Here is a 27,382-nt window from a genome sequence, read left to right as displayed (position 1 = left end):
TTGGTTCTCAGTTATCTGCCACAAATTTTCTTTTCTTCACAAATTTCTGGACAGATTATTAGACCAAATGTTGTAAAATTTCACTATCCATAACAACAGTAGAAGCATATAGGATGTGAGTGTAATAAATGGCTTAGACCATTCTTTGAAGCAGAAATATCATCAGGAAATCATCAGGAAATGAATAGTTATTTATTTCCTGACGATAATCACAATTGTTATTTGATTTAAAAAATGGGAAAGCTCCATCCACAAATTTGTTTTCATTGCTTGCATGGGTACAGATTAAGCATTTAGCACTATCAATTGAATTTTTTAATATACTTGACAACTCATGAAGAAAGACACCTTAATAAGATTCCACAGTACTGTCTTCGCAATATTTAAATTGTGATGAGCATTAGTTTCATCCAGATATTAAATATTCTTCTTTTCTTGATTATATTGACAGACTTTTCTCAAATAACAATGCTTCCATATGATCAATTCAGTTAATTCTTGTAGTTTTAATTTCAACAATCAAATACAACAAATTTCCTTTAATAGACAATATAATGTTGACTTGCTTATTTTTAAATCAGAATCATTATTTCACAAAGATCAGGTTTAAAAAAATAACAAAAACCACCTTTACTTTATTCAGCAATAAAATTTTAGTGAACAAACATTTTCAAGTTAATGCCTATTCTTTGAATCTGATGCAACACTCAGACAAGTTTTATTCCATAATATATTTGAACTTATATCCTTAATGAACTTTATTATCTTTATTAACTTTATTACCTTATGAACTTTATTCCATAATATTATTTGAACTTGAAATGTTAACAAGTCATTAAATGACTTGAAAACATTTGTTCATTAAAATTTTATTGCTAGATAAAGTAAAAACTGTTGTTGTTTTTTTTTGTATTTTACATTGTTTATAATATATCAATAATCAGAGTTAATTGTAATAAGCCTATTTCTAAAGAAAAATTGATGAACTGTGCTTCTAATGGTAATGCAGACTAACTCATCACATTTCACATCTTGTCTTTCTTGCATGAAATTTCTTTTTGATCAACAACTCCACATTTATATGGTCAATTGCCATTCTTTCTTCACAACAAAAATGCTTGAAACTGACAACAGTCTTAACTGAAGCTGCTGTGCTGCCTCAACTAACAAAGATGAATTTTGTTCTCATAACAGAGCATATATATATATTAACAAGTACAGTATTTCTTCAGCTGGTTCTTGAAAACATTGTCCTATCTTATAACTTTTGAAATAGCATAAAGATGATTTGTTTGATCCAGTTTCTGCCATTCTGAAGAATGTCAAATAGAAACTCAAAAATAGAATGAAGTTGAAAAAGTCAAACAGAATAAAACTTCAAACATTGCATTGTGGGGATATTTTTTATACTGTAATTCAAATTTCTTACAAAAATTTGTCAGAAATTCCAAATAAATTGTAACAGCTTAAATATATAGAACATGTATTAGAAAATTATAAGATATCTATTGATATTATGTTTTACCTCAAAGAATACAAAACTATAAATTTAAATGCATTAAAAAAATTCAAATTTTTAAAGAGATTCAACTAGATACGATTTCTATTAAAATGGACATTTTTACTCAGTTTTTTGTGGTCCATATCTACGGAACTAAATTTTTGTTTCTACTTTTATATTGATTACCAACTTTAAATTTAAAAATAAATTCTCAGTTATTAATGGTGTGCTTTTTCTTTCTCAAACAATTTAGAATCTGTCCCACTGCATTTCTCCTTTTTATTTTTTTAAGTTTCTTCCACTTTATAGGCACTAAGAGGGCATTTTTGGCAGGCATTATGGGTTCAGCAAGGCATACAATGGGAATAGTCAAATGATGAGTGAAAGATTCCAACATACACAAGACCTCAACTCACAGCCCGAGTAGATAATAACAACACCAAACGATCGCCTGAAATAGCCATATTATAGCCCGATAATTAGGCGATCGTTTGGTGTTGTTATACACAAGACCGTTCTCCCACAAAAAATTCCTTAGGGTCCTGATCTGGATTCAAATCTGGGTCACCCAGAGCAGTATGCTGTTGCCATTTACCATACTGGCCATCCTGTTATTCATTCATTTGTATTGAAAATGGATTTCAGAAGTGCAGTAACATCTCTTCCTTTTCAATAGTTCTTATATGCTTTAAATCTGCAATAATGATCTATTATACTGCTACTATCATAATATTTTGAATTAGACTATTCTCTAAAAAGTTTTATATACATCTGATTTTAGTATTAAAGGAATAGGAATTTTTAATTAATTAGATCTTCTTTGTATTTTCAGTATTTTTGTTTAGAAATTCAAATTAAATGGAAGCCTAGTTTTGGCACCTTTGATGTTAAAGAACAATCTATTCTGTTTATGAATGTCTCAATTAAATAAATGTGTATCATCTGAAATTAAGTCAATATAGACTCAACTGTTTAAAGACCACATTTGAGTCAATACAGACTTGAATGTTTAAAGACTTTTTTGATCACTGAAGTAAGTTATTTCAGTCATTTTTTTTTCATTATTTTTACTCGACAAAACTACTCAGTCTAAAGTTCATATCAGAATTTTATCATTTGTTACTGTCATAATAATCTATAAATTCATTCTAATTATAATCCTGATTTATTTATTATTCAATAAATCAGTTTTGACATTAATTTGTATATCTTTCACAAAAATATAACATATCTTTTGAATCGATTATTGTCTGAAACAAAAAGAAACATTTTTTTATTTCAATAATAGAGTTGGAATATAGCATTTTAAATATAAATAAAGTTCATACTCTTCGTAAAATTATTATTATTTACAAAAGTAAAAATACTTCATTATTGGTATGGTTTTGGTTGAGATTTTCCTACACAGAATGTGTATACCAATGCCAAGTGTTATGCCAAACCAAAGTCAAGGCATAACTACAAAAAACCACTGCTTGTATTATTGTTAAATACTTTAAAATATTATTTAATAATAATAAATTCAATATGCATACATGAAAAGGTAATTTAGATAATTATTTGGAAAGATGTCATCATTTGAGAGTTTACAAAAATATCCAAATAAAAATGGTTAAAAAATTCAATCATTAAGATTATATTGATGCTCTTCAAGTGGATTTAAATACAAATATTATACAATACTTATTCTTTCCAATATGCACTAATCCCAGTATATAACACTTCAATTGAAATTAAACTTAACTTTAAACTGTTTTTAAATGCAATGCATTAGCAAAAATTTGGAAAAAATCATATTTATATCAGACAATTAAGTTATATTATAAGAGAAATTTATTCTAGCAGCAGTCCTTATGTGCAAATAAAATCACATTGACTTATACTTAGGAAAAAAAAAACAGGTGAAAGCATCTCATTAAATTCTTGCACCTGTTTTGAAGTGTAAGTATTTAATGAGATGTTGAAATATTAAAGTAAGATTTAATCTTATACTGATACTGAATTACACCTGTTTGATTGAATTTCACCTGGTTAACTGAATTTAATCCATTCGTTAACCTACTTACATTAGTTGTAGCTGTCTAATGAATATTAATGTTAACAAAACTAAAAAAATTCTAAATAGGCAAAAGTAAAGTTAAATCTTGATAATGAAATGATATAATCTTTACATTTTAAAATAGCTACTAACATTTAATGTTTCAAGTCTGTATCATGTTACATGTCATAGTTTTGTATAATAATTTTTTTATAATAGTGATGATGATAATTTTTGNAATTAGTGATTTATATATTTATTTTAATTACAATTTTTAGTAGCTAAGTCATAGAGACTATAAATGCCATCCATAAAAAAATAAACAACTAAAATTACATAGAGACAAGACAAGTCAAAGTAACTATTTCCAAATTGTCAAAGCTACAGTCAAATTTTTGTCAAAGTATCTATTGTGCATATAAGTATATATAAGTATCTATATCAAGTTTCAATTGAAAAAAAAAATACTAAGAACATAAAAATTATTTTCATATAAAAAAATAAATATATTAAATTTATTTTACAGACTATTTTATATCATATTTCTGCATAGAAAATAAATATATTATAGAAAATAAAAAAAATTTTAAGTTATAACATATTAAATTATAATTTAACAAATTTTTATTGTGCTTGGAATATAATTTCCACATTTGGAGATATAATCAATATAATACAAGAAGTGTTCAAAAAGTAATGATCATTAATCTTTCCCAAGGAAGCAAATAAACTCAGGACATGTCCACTGTCTGAGAGGTATAGGGAACCTTCATAAACGTGTTAATTTTTCCCACCAGCAGAGAGAGTATCAGTCATTGGCAGTCAGCATATGATTGAGTGCATATAGTAGAATGCCTGTTATTTTTCATTTGCTTTGAAATAGTTAGATGACTTGAGCAGCATTATTGTATCAAATTTTATCAGAAGTTTGGTGAAAACCATTTGGAAGATTCATCAGGCTTTCGGCAACAACGCCATGAGCCCCACATGAATTAGGATCTGATACAATCACTTCAAAGATGGTTGCCCCCCGGTGGAGAATGAACCATACTCTGGCATGCTTGCAATAAGCCAAAATGAGGTCACTGTTGGTCAAACAAGACCATCGTCATTCAAGCACTTGCAGACAAGGTAGGGATAAGCAGTTTAGTAGATACTATATTGAAAGAATTTTCTCATGTAGAGTGTGTCCTCCAAACTCATACTAAAGCTGTTAACAGAGCAGAAGCAACTCTGACTAGAAGTCTCACAGAGCATGCTAAACTGGAAATGGCAACTCCCTGGATGCAGTGATCACTAGTAAAGAGGCATAGATTTATGGATATGACCTGGAAACCAAGACGCAGTTGTCACGGTGGAAAGATTCACCATCCCTAAGCCAAAAATGCATAGAGGGTGTGCAGCAAATTAAAGCCATTATGACCATCTTTGACATCTGTGCTGTGGTGCATCTCAAATACACACCAAAAGGCCAAACCATTATTAAAGAGTACCACCTGATCATCCTACATCACCTTCATAGTGCTAAGCGATGCAAACAACCAGATTTTGAACATAGGAACTTGGTAGCACCATGACAATGTATCAAATCATTCTTCATATCTGATTCAAATTTTCTAGGCCAAAAACAACATTCCTCTGCTTTATCGACTCCCTACTCTCTCATTCTGGTTCTTTGTAATTTTTGCTGCTTTCTAAGCTGAAGATGCTGCTGAAAGAAAGCTGATTTGAGTCATGAGAAGACATTATGTGGAATGTGATGGCACAGTTAAACAGCATTTCCAAAATGATCTTCCTGAAGTTCTTTAACAATGGAGGAACCACTGGGAAAAGTGTGTGCAATGCCATGGAAACTATTCTAAAGGGGATTAGGATTTCCAATCTCCAGGTGGATAACTGTATTTTTTCCAACCAATGAATGACACTTTTTGAACACTCCTTATGTATTACTCAGTACTCTTGTCACTGTTTAACAGGAATAAGACCTATGTAAACCAGAATAATACAGTACCAAATATTTTTTCTGGTTTGGCAGGTGTCTGTTTTAAACAGTTTTATTTTACATAGGAAATTACTCCATTCCAAAGAAGTTTTTTTCATTTAGGCATGTTTCCATTTTATTCAGGTTCTGTTTTGGACAGTATTATTGTATAAGATGTTATTCATTCTAAATGAATATTATACAAAATATTTGCAAAAATAACATATAAAATATTGAAATTTTAAATTCTTTGTAGTATTTTATATGTAAAAATGCTGAAATAGCAAAGACAATATTCTATGTTATACATAAACAAACTCATTTTATTGGTGTTAAGAATCACAAGCAACTGTTATACAGAACTGGAAAGATCTACTATTGTTCCTCATAATATTTTTATATATGTTGAAAACTGAGTTCTATACAACAGTTACTTGTGATTCTTAACATGAATAAATTGAGTTTATTTGTTATCACATATTATTGTGCTATATGCCATTGCAATTTTGTGAAAATTCTGGTTCAAAATAATTCAAAAAGTAACATTATACTGTATATTATTTTAATGTTAATTGTAATTTTACGTCATAAAATCATAAAGTAACATCTGATACTTAATGTATATGTTACCGCTAAAGCTCGAAATCCATTAATGTGTACATTACCTAGCTAATCTGCAGATTAACTAGGGTGATCCGTTAAAGCTGCAAAAATTATTCAATTTCTCAAATTACCTAGGTAATTTGCAGAGTATCTAGGTAATCTGCACATTAACGGCTTCCGTATCGTTAAAGTTCAAAAGTTTGTTTCTTTCACTTCCTTTCCCCACTCCTTCTTTTTACGTAGATAAATTTAAATCCTAGAATGCAAGCAAGCACCGAATTGGTGAGTAAAATCAAGAAAAGATTCTTCGCAAACCTCTTTAGCGAAGATTTAAAATATAATACGTAGTGTTTTAATAACAAACCAAAGTATGATTCCATAATTGAAGATGTAAAGCAAATAAAAGTTTCCAAGAAGAAAGAATCATCTCGAGATTATCAAATAATTCAAAGGTGTGATGTGTTGACTGTACGAGGCTGTGAAAAACTCATTGAGCCGTTGTCAGATGCGCGAGAAAGGTTTGAAAAAGTTTGTCCATGCCGGAGAATTGTTTGACATTCGATAAAAACTGAAGAAGACCTTGAAAAATTAGAAGATTCACAAGAGACTGTGATTATGAGATCACAGTCAAATCTTACTCAAGAGGACATTCCGTTATCCCCCGCTTCTACAGAATCACCTATAGAAATACAAGAATTTACCGATAGTAATCTTAAACTGCCTTCTATACCGTTGATTGATGATGCAGTCACGAAGAATATTCAGTTACCCTGCACCTCCAAGGAATCGCCTCTGCAAGTTGAAGAAGTCATCACTGAGTTACTCTCAACTTCAGCAGAATCGCCATCACAGTTTCGTACGGAGCCTGTAAAGAGCACTATACAAGACATAGTCTGTATTGTTTGCTCAAAAGCAGCATCAAGTGCTCACAAGTGTAAATCGTGTAATATGTTTGTTCACGCAGTTTGTGGTGAAGTAGATCCTAAAGAGGAAGGGTATGGTAAGAATGTATTGTGCATCATCTGTAAAAAGAATATGGATCAGAAAATACAGCGTGATGAAGCCAAGAAATGTTTAGAAAAGCAAGCAAAGAAAATGTTAGCAGTTTCTAATGCAAAGCACCCAAACGTCGATGAAGGTTTCGCTGTGAGAATTAAAGTACCCGAAGAAGACAGAGCAAAAACTGATGCACGTTCAATTTTAGCTGTGGTTCTTAGTAAAACAGAGGATGGCTTTTATAAACTTGATACTAAAACAGGTATTTTAAAACAATTGTATGCAAAATCTGAATTCAGTGTTTGCAAAGAGAGATTTTTAACGAAAGAAGATGGATGTCCCTGCTGTAGAAATATCTTTACGTCAAACAGCAATAAAACAATCCCTTGGTACTGGGCAGGGTTTCAGAAAATGTGACTGCAAATCTAAATGTACCACAAATAGGCGTGCTTGTCGCAAAAACCAATTGCTACGTAATTCAAAGTGTCACCAATCTTTAGATTGCACTAATAAGTAAGTACAATTTTATCATATGTTTTGCAAATTCATTTCCCTAATTGTAGTAATATTTTAAACCGTTTGATTTTTGTATTAAAGTTTTTTTAATTGATTGATGATTGATTCAATCAACTAATTTGTTGATTGTATTAACTTGATTCTTTAGATATTGAAAATTAAATAAATAACATTATGTTAATTTAAGCGTACAGAAACGTTGCTGTTGTTCCAGCAAAAATCTTATTTTCACTTTACCGAGTGCCTAGTAGGTAATTTGCAGATTACCTAGATAATCTGAACATTACCTAGGTAATTTGAGAAATTGAACAATTTTCGCAGCTTTAACGGATCACCCTAGTTAATCTGCAGATTAGCTAGGTAATGTACACATTAACGGATTTCGAGCTTTAGCGGTAACATATACATGATATCTTTTTAAAACATATCTAATAATGCACTGTATATCCATATTTCCAGAAAATTCAATTTTATTCTGAATTTCAATCAGAGAAATAAAAAATTTACTTTAATAAAAAAAATTTTAAACATTCAAAATCTCGAAGAATGAAATTTTGAGCTTCTTTTTAATCTTTAGCTACAATATTTACAAATATTTTAAAATATTTGCTTTTGTGATTGGATCATTTTAGTTATTTTTAATATATTTAATACTTCCTACATCATAGTACCATGTAAGCACAACATATAAAAACATTTAAGTAGCTGAATTGAAAGTTTAAATACAGTAATTGATATAAACACAAACAAATATCAGTAAAAAAATGAAATCATAAATCTTTTTTTAATTATATAAAGAGAGTATTATTTTTATTCTACTCTATGATTAGAAGAAAAAAACTATTGTAAACAAAATTTTGTTTTCTCTACATATAACATATCCATACTTTAGGTAGAGAACACATTCTGTAAACTTATAAACATGTTACATGAACATGATTTACAGTTATATATATTTATGAATTTTGACTAATTAAAAAAATTATTTTTAAAACTTCAATCAAGAGATATACAGCTAACAGAAAAATTTGAAGTTTATAGAGTACTGCTAAAAAATAACTCATACATAAACAAACTCATTTTATTGGTGTTAAGAANTTTTCAATACAATAGAATTTATTCAATAAGGAGACTTCTAACAAAAGTAAATGAATAAAGTATTCAATTTATTATAATTAAATACTCAATTTTGTGACGTTTGAGACAATGTTTAGTAAAATAAACTATTGCTGCAACACGTATTATTAAAATATTAAAACTAAATGGAAGAAATGAATATCAAGGTCGTCTTTCTTTTTTTAACAGTAAAGGTCTTTTTTATTTTTTTAAAATAGATTATTTAGTATAATTAGCGGATATTACGTATTATAATGACACATAGCATAATCCGCTAATTTATATAAGTGATTATTATTGCTAATTTGAATTTCCCTAACTAAGATCATAAAAATAAGCATTTTAAATTAAAAGTTTTGTAGTTTTCCACTTTTAAAGTTAAACACAATAAATATTATATAAGTATAAATTAAAAAAATTGGAATTTAGATTCATTTATCACATGTTAATCTATAAAAGTGAGAGTAACTGAAATGATTTTATGCTTGGAAGATATTTTTGAAATTTTCACCAGTGATGAAATTACAGTGCGCTTTAACCTTGGTGAATGTTTAAATTTTATTGTCTTTTCCACGGTTTATAAAATTCAATTTATTAATAACACAATTGTATAAATATATATATTACAAAGGAACTATCTTTATCATTGAAAGAACAAAGATTCAAACACGTGTACAAAAGAAGGGCATTGTCCATACGTGAGTTCGAATGAAAAATGACGATCCCACAAGAGCGTTGTCTCTTCATTTTTAACTTATTGTTCATTACGTTACACATCAGATACTTACTTAATTATTATACTTATTATTCATTACTTTGATTGATTATAAAAACAGATGAAACTTTAATAAATATCAATTACAGATAATGGTAAATATTTTGAAATTTTATGCATTTAAATGTACTGAATGTTGGATATATTCATTTATACATTTTATAACAAAATAGCTTAAATTTAAAAATTTTAAAAAGTCAATTCATTTAGAATTAAAATTTGTTGTTAAAACCAATTATAATTATAATAATTATTACTTTTTTTTAATAAAAATTATATTTTATTCTTTTGAGAGATTAAGTATCAGATAGAACATTTTAATATTAATAAATTATTTTAGGTTTATGCTGAATTTGTAATAAAATATTGACTATATTAAAGATATATCCTTTCTTTCATACATACGATTCAGCATCAATAGAAAATGACAAGATGTCACCGGGCTTCATCTTTTATTCGTGGATAATCTCAGATATTTGTTTGATAGGACAGTTCTTTTTCGTTTTTCTTTTCTTTAAATGAGTCTAATTTCTTTTTGATACTTTGTTTCGCTGCCTACCGTCTGAGTCACAATATCTAGTTTATTACAATTTTATTTTATGTATTATTTTAAAATTATAATTTAGTTCTTAACTTAATGATGTACTAAGAAATCAAATAAAAATACATTACTGTATTTGTATGTAAAAATATTTCTGTGTATGTTTTATATTTAAAAGTTTTTCATACATCAGCTGATTTGAAATTCATTTTCTTTTAGTCCAGTTTATTAGGTGACTGACTTTTTAATGATTCATAACTGCTAGGTTTTTTGAGATAAACACTTGATTACCTACATATGAAGGATTAACTTTAGAAATTTTTTCTCTACTATTTCATAGAGTTGAGGAATTAAGATAAAACAAAAGTCATATTGTTACTCATGTAGAAGTGAATATTCCATTTAATGAATAACAAATGCATTTCTTTGTTCAAAAAAAAAAGTTATCAACCTAACTGAATAAAAAGGAAAATTTTGATCCAGTTTTGATAAATTTTATTTAATTCAGAAAGTAACTTTATTCACAATCTGTTTTTATTACAGGAACAAAAGGCAATTCAGATATGATAAGCAATAAAAAACAATTTTTTTAAATTTTTAACTGAAATTTTGTTTCAGAAATTCTATTAAGAAAATTTCCTAACAAAAAAAATAATTATTTTCTACATTATTTTAAATTATTAAGTTAAAATCTTATATAACAAATATCTGATTTATTATTTTTTAAAGTTTTTAGATATGTATAATCAAATTACATATTAAGCCTTTTGAGTTATCAGATTTTACTTTGTAACTTTGACAATTTAAAATGTACATAAGCTAATTAAACTGATAACAGATTAAACCTTTGTTAAAGAGTTCTTAGAATATTCTTCAAAAATTAATTTAAAATTCCAGAAACAAAGTTTATCACATATANGTTCTATGGGGGACTTATCACACACTATTGATGTGTTGGAGTTATCACACAGAAGTAGACAAACACAGGCTTATTATGACAACAATATGCATTTCAGACAGGTTGTCTGTCCCTCTTCAACCGTATTTGTTAAAATTTGGTGGATACATAGCCGTGACAAAAATACAAGCAGTTTAATCTACTGTACTTTGTCAATCTTAGAATATTACAAAATTATATTTCTTGGATTGTATATTTTTTGTCTTTCTAATTATAGATTTTAATTTCCATAAAGTAAGTTTTAATAACATCAAAATAATATATAAACCAATAAAAATAAACAAGAAAAATGCTACAAAATTAATTGATTTTAATTCGATCAATCAAATCAAAATAATGAAAAATAATTAAGTTATAAACCATCAAAATTTAGAATGTATTTTACTTTTATAGTAATTAAATTAAAAATGAATATTTTTTGCTATTCACTTATTACATATAATCCGCAGGATGATCAAACAAACTCCAGTTCAATTTACCTTCAATGTAGATGCAATACCTACATTCTAAAAACAGATATTGATTAACATACAAAATGCCATGGTTCAAAAAACACATTAAATAACTAATAATAATTTTTAATTTTAAAAAATCATATCAACCAGATTATGCTACAGTTTAATAACTACAATTAGTAATTTAAATAAACAGAACCTTAAAAAAATATTTTTTAAGCAAAATTATTTTCTTTGCATATTGTCAATAAAAAATAAGTTTTAAGCAGAATGTTATAATACACTACATTATCTGTATTGAAATTTAAAATACACAAATTACTTAAAATATAATAAAATCAAACAGTTTAGGTTAAATATTTTCACATGACTTTTCATGACATAACTTTTTATATCATGAAATTTAATAAAGAAACTACTTAAACTATGAAAAACTGATTTTCAAATATACACATACAGAATTTATCAGATTTTTTAGTATTTTTACATATCGAAACACCCAAATATTGAGGGGAAAAAAACCTTTAATATGCAGCTTTTTATTAACTTTTCAAACATTTTTGGCCATTTAAATAATATCATAGTATGCAAGTATCGTTCCATAACAGACTTTATCTTATAGAAATCAGAATCATTCGATTTTATTCCCGAAGAAAGTCATTCGAATGGCTGAAAACGTTTAAAATGCAGCTTTTTATTAATTTTTCAAAGGTTTTTTTCTCAAGGTTTGCTTGCTATTTAACTGCAGTTAGAGAAGAATGTCGAAACATTGGACAAGAAACCAAAGTTACTGGATCTAACAAGACTTTTAAATCAGCTGATTACACAAAGTAAAATTCAGAAAATCATTTGTATTTATTACATACCTAAAACTCATGATTTATTGCCATATTTCTATCGTTTATATTACAAAATTTAAAATCGAATGTATTTTTTTTTTCTGAATTATAGCCCAAAGGTAAGAATCAATATTGACATTATTATCTTTTGATAAAACACTAGGCGGCACTTCACTTTTTTTTTGGTTACATATTCTAGATAAATGTTATATGTTACAGAAGGGATTGATTTATATTAAATTATAAGATCTATAAAGGAGGAAATTCTGATTTAATTTGTTAATTAATATAAAACTGTTGACAATTAACAGGATGATGAGACAATTTAACACTGTAATACGTTTTGGGTAATTAGAACTCGTGTTTACTGAAGGAATGTTTGAAAATTCTTATATATAAATACATTAATTTTCCTTTCTGATCATCGACCTTCTTTTAAGACAAGTGACTTAGGCCTAATCATAAGCTTACGTAAAGAATTATAAGAAAAATATACTGTATTTATTACCTCTCCATCGATAACGGGGTTCATCCCTCGGTAAACTTCTACTCTCCGTAGATTTTATTGTTAAATAAACAATTTAAAACGGTCTTTGTAACGATCAAGAGTCATCACCTGTTGGATTCAAGCGTCCACCTTGAAGACTCGATGACGTCACTCGGCCTTACGTCACGCGATCACATGGTCGAAGACGGATACAGGTGCATTTAAACGGGAACTATTTTTCGTTTATTTATTTATTTTGAATGCTTCGTTATACACGTAAATTANGACTCGATGACGTCACTCGGCCTTACGTCACGCGATCACATGGTCGAAGACGGATACAGGTGCATTTAAACGGGAACTATTTTTCGTTTATTTATTTATTTTATATATATATATATTTTATTGTAAAATAAAGAATTCCGGAAAAATCTTCGATAATTTCACGCGTAATGGTAATGAATTTAATTACGATAATATCCTTTGGATACAAAAGATACGTGAAATTGTCTCACCTGGTGGCCAATTATTAATTTGAAAGTTTGTCGAGATTATTAATTTAAAAAAAAAAAATTGGAAAAATATATTAACGAAGGAAATAGTAATTAAATAACGTTATACTTAATTTTATATATATTTTTAAAATGTATTGATTTTTTTAAATACATTTTTAGATTGCACAAGTTGGACGTAACACAGTTCAGGGACGGGGTTGCTAATATTTGGAGCAGATCGAGGTAAAATATTTAAAAAATCAATTATATTTTATAAAATTTTGGAATTTTTTTGCGTTATTTTATATTAAAAGTATTTATTAATAAACATTTTAAAAGTACAATGTAATAAATGAGTAATGGAGTATATTTTAAAATTTAAACTAAAATAAAAAAAAGAAAACAAAGCAAGAATATAAACAGTTTTTTTATATAAGAAATGACTCACACACGCAATAGTATTTGTTTACAAGATTTTAAATTTTGTTTTGTTACAGATGTTTATACTTTTTATATGTATAAACACACATAAATATACATATATAGAATATAGAGAGGTTGTGGCCGAAGTTTTCATCTCTAAAACGTGAACGTCGAACGTCGAGCTCCGCTATCTTGTCGACGTTCGACGTTCACGTTTTAGAGATGAAAACTTTCGGTTGCAACCTCGCTAATATATACAGTAATACCCCGAACTTACGCGATAGGTGGGATCGAACGATAACCGCGTAAGTCGAATTCGCGTAAGTCGGGGTATATTTTCGCAATTTGTGTAAAATCCAAATCTGATGTATGTAAGCTAATAAATGTTCTCGTTAACCTTATCTCGCCTTTTGGTTCACGGTTACAAGAAATCACCACATAGAGTCTCTCAAGTATCCGTAGATGTAACAAACACAGAAATAAATAACACAAAATAAATTGTAGCTATGCGTCGATTCCGCGCAGCAAGTCCGAACATGTAAGCTAAACAATAGTGTGAGGGGAGTGAGTAAGCAAGAGTTGCGTGGCGTTTAAACAAAAGACGAATCGACGAGATTTGAAAATCGCGTAACTCCGGGTTCGCGTAAGTCGAGGTATTACTGTACAAATAATATAGAGTATGAATCATTCACACTGTATATTATTTGAAACACTTAGTAACTAAAACTTCTTGCATAAAAAAGTCTTAATTGCAAAGTATATAGTATTTATATATGTATGTTTATACTTATAAACATACATATATAAATACTATATACTTTGTAATTAAGACTATGAATTACTATAGTCTATACTTTGTAACTAATACATATATAGTACAGTACACTGTATACTTATACAGTGTACTATACTATACATGTATATGTATTTTGTAACAGGTAAAATTTTTTATATAAGATATGATTCACGTGATATTATTTGTATGTACTGTACAACATATACTTATATGAATATAAGTAAATAGATTTAATTCATATTATATATATATATTTATATATTATATAGCTATTTTGTCATCGACTTATGCAGAATAAATTCTTTTATAGTGTACTTAGTCTACAGATTTTATTAAAATTAATACGAAAGAATCAAATCGATTTAAATCGATTTAAAGACGTTTAGTGCAATTGAAAAATATTATAATAAAAATCCTAAAAAGGATTCAAACATATTAAAACATATTTATATTTTGTATTTCATGCTACGGCTGAGAGAATTAAGGAGACTGGAACAACTTACTGTATTATCCTGTCCCGATTATTCAATGAAGTGAACAATTTATATATATATATATAAAGACAATCTAAAAAGGTATTGAAGTCATTAGTTAATTTAATGATTAGGTTATTTTTAATTTTTAAATTCTTAAGCATTTATCGTATCATTTAATTTCCTGTTGACATTGAATCGTACAGTACTGTATTAAATATAGGGCTTAAAGGAAATAAAAACTATACTTTATATAATCTTTCCTTGTATTTATTATGTTAAAAGACAAGATTAATTCTAGCATAAATTTATTTTTACAAGTAAAGTAAATATAAATAAGATTTGATTATTAAAAAATGAAATGAATTAAGTTTACCTACCTTTTTCGATTTCTTTCGTACTATTCTTTCGGAATGGGAACGTCCAAGGATGATTTTTTTCTTCCCGTACATAACAGTTCATATAAGTTACCTAAATGATGTAGCAGAAATATAAAACACATTGAAAAACCGCACTTCAACAACACACGTCTGATAAAATAAGTCAGAAATACAGATTTAATACATATCCGTTTGTCTCCCGTCATTACGGAAATGAGAAAAATAAAAAAATAAAAAAGAGAGAGAAAAAGGAAGTGTGATGTACTCTACCAGAGAATGAAATTGCAGAGAAAAGGATATTCTGTAACCGCATGTTTTTATCAAGTAAGGTGACCTTATCTTTATAATTTCATCAATTTTAATTATCGTTTATGACGCAATATTCCCAAGTAGAATTTATTATGCGTGGCAGTAAATGTCTCTCAAAAGAAATCATGTGATGTTTAAGTATAATATGTTGGTTAATCTAATCATAAATATAACTACTGGTGCGGCTTAGAGATGACATATGAATAGACTTAGAATGTATTTTTTTACCTGTGGGAACCACAGGAAAAGAAATAAGAGACATCTATCTTGATAATTTTTATTTTGTCTCATTTCAATTAAAAAAACTTTTATTGATAAAAATATCCGGTATGATGACAATTAAAGTTTTTTGTTTTATTTTTGTTAAATTTCAATCGTCAAAAATACATTTTTTCCCTTTACTTCCGTGATCTGTATTAAGTATTAATGGGGCATAGCAAATATTTTCAATACAATAGAATTTATTCAATAAGGAGACTTCTAACAAAAGTAAATGAATAAAGTATTCAATTTATTATAATTAAATACTCAATTTTGTGACGTTTGAGACAATGTTTAGTAAAATAAACTATTGCTGCAACACGTATTATTAAAATATTAAAACTAAATGGAAGAAATGAATATCAAGGTCGTCTTTCTTTTTTTAACAGTAAAGGTCTTTTTTATTTTTTTAAAATAGATTATTTAGTATAATTAGCGGATATTACGTATTATAATGACACATAGCATAATCCGCTAATTTATATAAGTGATTATTATTGCTAATTTGAATTTCCCTAACTAAGATCATAAAAATAAGCATTTTAAATTAAAAGTTTTGTAGTTTTCCACTTTTAAAGTTAAACACAATAAATATTATATAAGTATAAATTAAAAAAATTGGAATTTAGATTCATTTATCACATGTTAATCTATAAAAGTGAGAGTAACTGAAATGATTTTATGCTTGGAAGATATTTTTGAAATTTTCACCAGTGATGAAATTACAGTGCGCTTTAACCTTGGTGAATGTTTAAATTTTATTGTCTTTTCCACGGTTTATAAAATTCAATTTATTAATAACACAATTGTATAAATATATATATTACAAAGGAACTATCTTTATCATTGAAAGAACAAAGATTCAAACACGTGTACAAAAGAAGGGCATTGTCCATACGTGAGTTCGAATGAAAAATGACGATCCCACAAGAGCGTTGTCTCTTCATTTTTAACTTATTGTTCATTACGTTACACATCAGATACTTACTTAATTATTATACTTATTATTCATTACTTTGATTGATTATAAAAACAGATGAAACTTTAATAAATATCAATTACAGATAATGGTAAATATTTTGAAATTTTATGCATTTAAATGTACTGAATGTTGGATATATTCATTTATACATTTTATAACAAAATAGCTTAAATTTAAAAATTTTAAAAAGTCAATTCATTTAGAATTAAAATTTGTTGTTAAAACCAATTATAATTATAATAATTATTACTTTTTTTTAATAAAAATTATATTTTATTCTTTTGAGAGATTAAGTATCAGATAGAACATTTTAATATTAATAAATTATTTTAGGTTTATGCTGAATTTGTAATAAAATATTGACTATATTAAAGATATATCCTTTCTTTCATACATACGATTCAGCATCAATAGAAAATGACAAGATGTCACCGGGCTTCATCTTTTATTCGTGGATAATCTCAGATATTTGTTTGATAGGACAGTTCTTTTTCGTTTTTCTTTTCTTTAAATGAGTCTAATTTCTTTTTGATACTTTGTTTCGCTGCCTACCGTCTGAGTCACAATATCTAGTTTATTACAATTTTATTTTATGTATTATTTTAAAATTATAATTTACAATTATTTATGTAATAATAAATCCAAAATATATAGGCCTATACTAAATTAGCTATATATAATAGGTTCTACATATAACTTATCTGTACAGCCTATATAGCCTATATAGTATATATACGGTAAAATATATAGTTTTATAATAGCGTGTATATCAGCTTTAAATGTCCTTAGACAATAATAACTCTTGAAATTGTGAGCTGACGCGATTATTAATTATTAACACACTGTATGATTGATTCATACCAATTGTTTTCATAAATATAATAGAGTATAAAATAAATATTTGTGTTAAATTTTTATAATTTTAACTTATTAAAATTATACTAAATTTTGATCTTTCGGATATTCATTCAGTTGTTTCAAAATCGGATGTAACTAATTGCTTCATCGTCAATAATGAATTTTTCTAGAAAATGCCCAGATTATAAATACAAAATAACATTAAATTTGTTCAAAATAACGTACTCTTTCATAAATTAAATTAAATTTTTAATTTTTGAAAGAAAACAAGTTGAAATTACAATCAGAATTGAACACCTTTGTTCATTTTCTATAAAATATTATTTAAGCATTTAGTAAGACTTAAACTTTCGCCAACTGTATTATTGCGTTAAATATTAGTCATTGTCAAGTGTTATGTTTCAAATAAACAACTGCCATTACAATGGCTTGAATGTTAATCAACTTAATATTTGTTTCTAAATCAAATGAATGTCGTCTTTTCCATAGAATTCTATTAATAATCAACTTTATGTCAATGTCCCCATCATTGGACTAAAATTGTCACTCAACAAAATATGGTATAATAGAAATGTTAAAAGAGAATGTTTATTATAAGACGAAATAAGAATGATATGGCAAGAAAAGAATTTAAATAGTTAATATTGAATTAAGTGATTCAACATTAATTGAGGGAGAAATTTATTCAGAAAGTACAATAATATCTCGCTATAAAATTAATTTTTATGGGTGAAATTCTGTGTTTTATAATACAAATCTTTTTCTTGTCATTTCCTTGATTATATTATTGCATTTATAAACACTATATAACATTTTGGATAAAATGTCAAGATTCAATAGGCCTATAATATACAGTAATTTTAAATACTGAAGTGATTAAAAAATTTAAGTGAAAAAACAAAACAAAAACAAAGGAATGCAACAAGAATGACAAATGAAATGATTAATAATTCTTGAGAATTCTGAGAATGGTTCATTCTGGAAATCAATAGACTCGGATAGCCACGCGAATAAGATAAACAACTGATACTAAAATCGTTTTCATTTCGTAATTTATTTATTAAGTTATGTTTGACAAATTAGTTGTTCATACATATTTATTTATTTTCGTTTTTGTCCCTTTCTGTCCTGCGAGTACTAAGATAGCCTTTTTTCGTGCCCGTCATGGGTTTGTCCAGACCTATAATGGGATGGCCAGAAAGTGAGAGACAGGGCACTGTATATTTAGGACAGACCATCCATGAAAAATTTCTGAGTTGCTCGCCCGGATTCAATCTTGGGTTTCTCAAAGTGGCAGGCCTACGTTGTTGACAACCTACTCAACTATCAAGCCTAGCTAGGGTACTTCGCATCCGCGTACGGGTCCTATTTTTTCGACATTTACGAATTAGTGCAAATAAACAATATATTCCTATTGATCACCATCAAAACTTCTTTGAATTGAATTTGAATGGTATGGACCGGTACTTGTTCGTACAAGTTAATTCCTCGTCGGACGAGGAACCTATTACCAGGGCAATTTTGCAAATGCTTGACCGTTCAATATTATAAATTCATATAAATATATATTGCAAGCGTTAACACTTTGACCTTGAAGCTCGCGTGTTTACTTTTACAAAGTAATATTTTGTTTCATTTTTTTTTGTCATTTCAAAACACCCTTCAACACCCTACACGCCCGTCTTATGGCGTCCCTGGGCGTTGACTATTGTTCTGTGGAGTTGAGAATTCAAAATCGATCCGTGAGGGTAAAAAAACTCCAGGAAATTTTTCGGAGGGTAGTCCGTTCCGGTCATATTGGACCTCATTCCTCATCATCCCGCAACCAATGGGTAGCCGGATGATGAGGGATGAGGACCATCGTAATGGGTTTGGCCAAGCCTACCCATTACAATGGGTATGAAAAAAGGGTCCTCTTACAGCCTACGGGGCGGAAAGAGTCCATAAAAATACCACTTTAAAAAAGAATTGAAATGACATCACACATTTATTGTATATTATTTTAGTAGTCATCAATATATAGTAAGTTGTATATTTTTATTTTGAAACTCTGTACATTAGAATTTGCTTCTTTCATTTCATTGCTCAAGATAAATATACTCGTATAAAAATAAAAGGTTTAAATTTTGTAAAAATGGTTTTATTTTTAAAAATTTCATTGGTGAATGATTTATTTTATATATTTAAAATTCAAAAACTACAATATTGTAATCTTTATTTCTCATTTATGACTCTATTTTTCGATATCATAAAATTTTCTATGAATGCAATTTTATTGTAAATTATATTGATATAAAAGTGCCTGCTTCTGTCATTAACGTTTTAAATAATTATATATACAAAAATCACTCTAAGTATTCTTTATATAAGAATAATATAAAAATTTCATGCATTTTTAATAGAAATTTAAATTTAAATTCATAATTTAATTTGCTATTAAATGTGATTTAAGGAATGAGTTTTAGTTATTAATGGAATAAAAATAACAAATAGAATTTTATTCTAGCGTTTAAAAAAGTATAAAGAATCAAACGAATAAGAAGATAAAAGTTTACATATGTTATTTTTATGAATTTTTTCAGATAAATTGCAAGTTATGTTATCATATAAAATCTTTTTCTGTTGCTCGGGCTATTATTATAATAAGTACAGTAGAGTACATTTAGGAATAAAAAAAAATTCAGCTGTGAGCAAAAACTTTCAGCAAAACTTTTAAACAAATTATACATAATTATGTGATATATTTTAAATTTATCTTTCTCTTTCTTTAGACCAAAAAAAAAATCTGTGATTTTCCAAAATATTAATCATCATCAAAGCTCTATTATCGTACTGATATTATGAGAAAAATTATAATAGAGATTGAAATAAATTGCATGTCTTTAAATATTTATTTATAAAAATTACTACAATTACTATTAATGAGATTTTCTTTGAGAAAATCTCATTAATAGTAATTGCATTATCATTTGAAATCATTTCAAATGATAATGCTCAAGAGAAGGAAATATAGATAGATATTATTACTACACAAAATACATTTAACTACAAATATTTAATGTATCAATATAATGTAAGTATACCCTACATTATATAAGTAATGTATCAATAATGTAATGTATCAATACTTAAGTATTGATACATTACATTACATTACAATCTTTGTTAATTCTCTAATGCTAATTTCTAATTAAATCTAATCAGAAAGTAAAATGTCTTTTGTATATCTTTGGATATATTTAAATTTCAAATTTGTGAATAATTAAATTTCTTAATTAATATGTTTTTATTATGCAAATTATAAGCTTTAAACGATATCAATGAAATATTCTGTATAAAGTGAATTTTAATATCTAGATAGACTGACCATATCATTTAAATTCAACCAGAAATACAGTTCAGAATCATTGAAAATGGGGTCTAAAATTGATTAAACTTCGGTTATTTTTAAAAATTTATTTATTTATTGATCTATAAATTGATTATATTATATTGACGTGTTAATAAAACTGCTCTAGTCCTAAAATCAAATATTAAAAACAGGCAAAACCTGAGACAGTCCCCGAAAATCGGGGGCGTCTGGTCACCCTATATTTATAATATATACAGTAAATATTATATAAAATATCATTTTTATTATAATTGTATTAAACTTTATTATTAATTCAATAATTTAATTAATTAATATACAGAATGTTTTAAATTAAATAATGAAGCCTGTAAATTCGGTGAATCATTTAAACTCCCGAATTTAATTTCGCTATTTTAAATATTTCGTTCTGACCTCTTTCTAATTCTGCATTTGTGTTAGAAAAGGAAACTTTCAAGCTAAAAGTATTTATATTTGCATATTTTTATGTTGCATAAGTAACAGAAAAATGTGAATAATTTTTATAAATCTGTTATATCGTTGAACTGAAAACTGTTTCTGGATGTGAGATACGTAAATATTTCTTCNACAAGATGTCACCGGGCTTCATCTTTTATTCGTGGATAATCTCAGATATTTGTTTGATAGGACAGTTCTTTTTCGTTTTTCTTTTCTTTAAATGAGTCTAATTTCTTTTTGATACTTTGTTTCGCTGCCTACCGTCTGAGTCACAATATCTAGTTTATTACAATTTTATTTAGTAAGCTAACTAATTCAATTTAAATTAAAGTTGTGAGCTAGAAGCGTTATTTAATGATAATATTTATATAAAAATACTTTTTAACTTGCTAGGATCAATGTCTCCAACCTGGAAGTATTACCAAATTTATTCGTATCATATTTGTTGAGGAAAATGGGGACCTAATTCTGAAAGTAGCCTATTTTATCGGGTCATGGTTTTGCATTGGGTGTTGTTACGTTTATTCAATGAATATGATAATTTTTCAAATATACAAATATGCTGTAAAAAATAAAATATAAAAATTATTGTCTTTTATTTCTAAATTTTCCCGTTTCATGCATCAAAAATAAAATCATTAATCGATTCAATAGACAAACTTTCTGTAATTTATCATAAATAATATTTTTATCCTCTTAAAATCATGGAAAAATTATTATTATTTTAATTTTAATTTAGTTAAATCTTTTATTGTTTCCAAATATAGATGATGATACTCTTATTTTATGTTTTATAAGTTTATAAATATTATCTAGAGTTATAGGTTAATGATACGTCAATAACAGTAGAATCCGCTTATTGAATAGCTCATATTGATGATAATAACCGATTAATAACATGAAGAATAGCAAATAAGTCTACAATTAAAATTTTTGATTTTGTTAATTCTTACATTAAAATGGCGTGTTAAAAAGTAATTAAATATCTATAGTTTAAAGGTTTATTAATTATAAGTAATTATTATTATTATTAATTTTTCTAGTGTGCAATTGAAACAAGAAATGCAAACAATTTAAACTACTGTACTTTGAGTAAATAACAATTAAAGCGAAATATGTTCAATCATTTAACAGTATGTGTATGTGTGTAATTTTGAGTAAGTTTTGCTTTTGCAGATCATTGCTTCAAAGGAATTGTTTTTGATACTAAACAGTTTCTTTTTACAGTAAACGACATGTTAAGTATTTTCCCCAAAAAAAGTTTTTCTGAAAATATATACAGTATTTTTCAGAACAACAAGAGGGTATTTTAAGTAGCATCCAGGTTCATAGATCAAATTCTTTCTAACTCATATTCAATAGACAATTTTCTCATTCATCTATTATGACTAACAAAATCATTTCTTCTTCTTATTATTATTAAAAACATTTTGTTTATTCTTATAATTTGAAAATTTACGAAATTCTTTCTAATTTCGTATTTTATTTAAAAATCTCAGAGATTGAACTATTTACATTTTTCACTTATTACAATCAACAAGAAAAAATCTTTAGCGTGGAACTCGAAGTGATATAATCTTCTTCACATTTAATAACAATAAATCAGATTCCATCTTATACAACGTACTCTAATCCATTTTTTCTCTATTTTTAGCCAATAGAATTATAAACTTTAGCTTACATTTTAAAATATTAAAGTGATTTATCAACGCAATGTGTTATTAAAGTTCGCAGTGTAATGGGATAGTATGAGAAAGAGATAGAAGAAGGCACTATAATCTTTATTGTCTGTATTACATTTTAGAGCCTCTATGTCAAAGACAAACCCAGGTGACCAATGGTGACAGAATAAGTTTATAAGCCGCCGTTGACTAATCTTAATATATATAGCTTATATATATATATATTTGCCTCGATACATTACTAATTATCATAATGTCCATTCCTGAAATATAAATCTTTATTTTATTTTAAATTGTCCACGGATTTTATGGACACCCTGTATGAGTTTTTCCAGATTGAAATCGTGTAGTAACGCACAAACTTCAATTCTAAACTAAATATTTTTTAGGGTAAATATTTAAAAACTCGTTGTAAATTAAATGGTAAATGGTTCTTATATTGAGCCTATGAAAATTACTTTTTGAAAATATAATGACATCATAATGATTTAGTTTAATTTATCATAAACATAATGAATTGGTCAGATAGTCGAGGTGGCTAAAGATTGGTTCACAGTAAGGAGTCGGCCGGACGCTCTGATAAACTCGGATTCGAGTCTGGATTGGATCTTCAGATGTTTTTATGGATGGTCTAGCCTGGATAAGTTGAGTGCTACCCTTATCATCCATTTGTTCCATTGAGAGTCTGCCTAATCCATGATGAGCGTGGTGTAAAGACCATCTTGATGCCTACAGAAGTGATTATATTAATATTAGAAATGAGACTTGAATATAAAATGAATGCTTTTAGAATCTGATATATAGATTCTAATATCATAAAACAGTTTCGAGAAATGTTACAAATTGTTCTTTTTTCCGTCTAGAGAAGGAGCTGGAGAATTTTCTCCGGGAACCAGGAAGCAGGACACTGTCAACTGGGTGACAAAATAAGAGATCACTAATAGACAAAATAAAAATTTTTTTATTATTCAAAGTACAAAATGCGTTTTTCTTCTTAAAATCACCATTCTTTCCCAGTAAATTTAAATAATATTTTTTAAGAAACACTTGAAAGAGTTAAAAGAACGATTCTGTAATTAACATGTTACATACTTTTCTATTTGTAAAAATAAATAAAGTCCCGAAGGACAGTTGATATCTAACCCCAAAATTAACAAATATACGTAACAATTACATAAAAATATAAACACATTACATTAAACATTAAATACAACATAGCCTACATTGAAACGAAAAAGTATAAAAGTTCTTCGAAAGAATTTGTTTTCGAAAAACTGCTTTTATTTGATGTGCTTTGTTAACCATTTCTGACATACATTAATTAACGATGCTACACTACGTTGTTCTAAAATTTTCCTTTTCCTAAATTAGAAATAACTCGTAACTCATAGTTCATAACTTATAATTTATACCTCATAAGTCTTATCCATATTTACATTTATATATATTTTACCAGTATTTACAAAATATATACAGTATATCCGCCAAATCGTATGCTTGCTAAGCGTGCAAAAATGTTTAAGTCTCTGTCGCCCAATTGACTATCGCCCATTGTAAATTGCCCAGTAGTCGTGACCTCCCAAAATTGCAAAAGGGGACCGTTATACTCCTGGGCCTCATACTAATCTTTCGAGGACCTCGAATAATATCTTTAACAATCGTGACTTCTTTTTCGAAATAAGTAATCATTAACTTTTTAATCATTGAAGATAGAAGAGAAAGGCCGAAGTCATTTATGCATAAAACAGTTGTTTCAAACATATGAACAAAAATTACGTGATTATAATCATATATTTTGTCAAACAAAATCCTGAAATAGCTGATGTGTCGGATGCAGTTTATTTCTCTAAGAAAGTAATTGTAATTCTATTTTTATGCGTCGCATGAATCAATGTAAAATAAAATTATAAATAATAACTCTATTTTGAAACATCTAACATTTCCTGTCATACATTGTTGGGCAGACACAGGAAGTGGGATACACAACACTTGGAAATCATACACCGCGAAGCACCGAAATTTTAGCAGAGAGTATTAATTAAAACTATTGGACGGCAATAATTAAAATTCACAAGTTCAGAAGAAACACTAAAATTAAAGTAAAAGTGTCTTCACAGCTCGTTTCCTTTCACTTATATATTGTAATGAGGACTACAATAAAGTCAATTATTTTGAGCATCTCTCCACTTCAATATGTAAAGAAAATGTTTAAAATCCCTTTGCCGATGGCACAATAAGAAAAATGATATTAAATAAAACTTTAGGACGACAATAATTAAAGTTCATGTACAGTACTCCTCAAAGTACATTACACAATTCCGAGATGTGAAAACACTTTTACTCTAATATTAGTGTTTCTTCTGAACTTGTAAATTTTACAATTAGAAATAGACGTTCGTTTTCCTAATAATTTTCTTCATAAATTAGAAGTAAGTTCGACTCAATATAATTAAAAAATTCTATAATTTGAAACTTTATCCTTATCTTCAATGTATGATAATGTTTATCATTTTCAGTAGTCAGAAGTCACTCATTACATTATTCATCATTAATGAATCTGTATTCATTAATATGTTTAGTTTTGAATTTATAATTAACATCAAGCCTATTGAACTTGTTAAATAATCTCTCAGATATTTTGATAACTTACAACTCGATCATTGAAAGCAGTTCATCATTGGTTTACAGGCAAAGCTTAGAATTACCAAGATAATTTTCGAATAAAACTTTTTACATTTTGAATTTGAATATATGCTATTATTGGAACTATTATTATTATTACAAAAATCTGAAATTTATTAATAATTGTGACTTTGTAAATTTTTGCAATAAAAGTGAACTCAGATTATGTTTAGTACTGTACAGTACATTAGTCAATGTAGTTCATATAAAATTTAAACAAACTTCAAAGAGTTTCTCTAATTCTTTAAATTGACTGTAAAAATTTCTTAATCTTATCGTTAACAGAATATATTAATCAATATTTAAAAATTATTTCTATAAGAATAAACAAAAGTTTTTGTTTAAATTTAACAACTAATTTATATTATAATTGTAAATATGAGGATATTTGATTAACATCTAATTATTCACAATTTTTATAATTTTAGCATATTAGATCCACAGATATACATTATCTACCTAAATATATTTATTTTCACATATCTAAAGTTTTAATTTTAAAATTGTAGATATGGAAAACAATGCAAGACAAAATGAATTCTGGAATCTATACATTTTATTGTGCATTCTTCAGTTGCAACGTTAAAAATGAAAAATTAATTTAATTACTTTCTCGGTTGTTATATACAGTATGGTGATCGATCAAAATATGATCTCCCCAGATTTTTACACTTTTGGACTCAGACACCTTGAAACGTCTATAAATGCCAAAAAATTCGGGGGGTTTCTGTATGTATTGATTAGGGTTTCTCAAACGGGATCCCGGTTGTTTTTTTTTAACCCGGGAAATTTTTCTTATCCCGGGAAATCCCGCAAATTTCTTAAAAATTCACTTTTTTTCTTATTTTGTGTTAAGGTTGAGGAATTTTGCAAATAGAAAGCATAATTAACTCATTCACTGTCAGAATACATTTGTATTTATTAATTTTAAACCTACTTATTAGTTTTTTTTTAAATTTTTGCTCGTTATAGCATGTCACAAATGGTCAATAATCAATATATAACTTATTTGTGGCAGGACTATAAAAATTCTTTACTTGTCGAAACCTGTAATATCTGGAATAATTGTGCTTACGCTGTCTTGAGTTTTAACCATGTCCAGTAGCTTCAATAAATGCCTGACGCCAGATTGTGCAAATTGGGCAAGGATACAAACGAGTACAAAGTCTGCAAGTATGAAGTTTTTCTTCATAAACCTGATTATTAAAGCCAAATGAATTGCCGAATTATCGAGCTCTAAGCTTGATGCCGCTATTAAAGCAGCCAAGGTAGACAAATCAAGAATACTAGAGAGCGAAAGAAGTACTACAATCTCGAAAACGAACTCGAAATCTTCCAGGCTACAGGTGAAAAAACACATAATATCTGTCTTCTCTTAAATGCATTAAACACTATTCCAATCACATC

General features: G+C 27.3%; 1 protein-coding gene across 4 annotated transcripts in view; it reads right to left on the bottom strand.

Annotated features, from left to right (window-relative positions):
* The window catches only part of LOC111612429 (ral guanine nucleotide dissociation stimulator-like 1), a 43,846-nt gene extending 21,831 nt beyond the window's left edge, over positions 1-22,015 (bottom strand). The window contains exons 1-2 of one of the 4 annotated variants that reach the window (XM_023353652.1): positions 21,990-22,015; positions 15,373-15,463 (exon numbers count right to left, since the gene is read on the bottom strand). In XM_023353652.1, coding sequence (XP_023209420.1) covers positions 15,373-15,444 — 72 coding nt within the window. In that variant the 5' untranslated portion in view covers positions 15,445-15,463; positions 21,990-22,015. Of the gene's footprint in view, positions 1-12,827; positions 12,994-15,372; positions 15,601-21,989 lie in introns of those variants that run through there. The other 3 variants (XM_023353666.1, XM_023353643.1, XM_023353659.1) reach the window with 3 other exon arrangements.
* Between the last annotated feature and the right edge of the window lie 5,367 nt (positions 22,016-27,382).

The sequence above is a fragment of the Centruroides sculpturatus genome, unplaced genomic scaffold (genome assembly GCF_000671375.1).
Source record: "Centruroides sculpturatus isolate CEXI.00-Female unplaced genomic scaffold, Cexi_2.0 scaffold3, whole genome shotgun sequence".
Classification (NCBI taxonomy): Eukaryota; Metazoa; Arthropoda; class Arachnida; order Scorpiones; family Buthidae; genus Centruroides; species Centruroides sculpturatus.
Note: the sequence above shows the minus strand (reverse complement) of the source record. Positions and strands in the feature narration are given on the sequence as shown.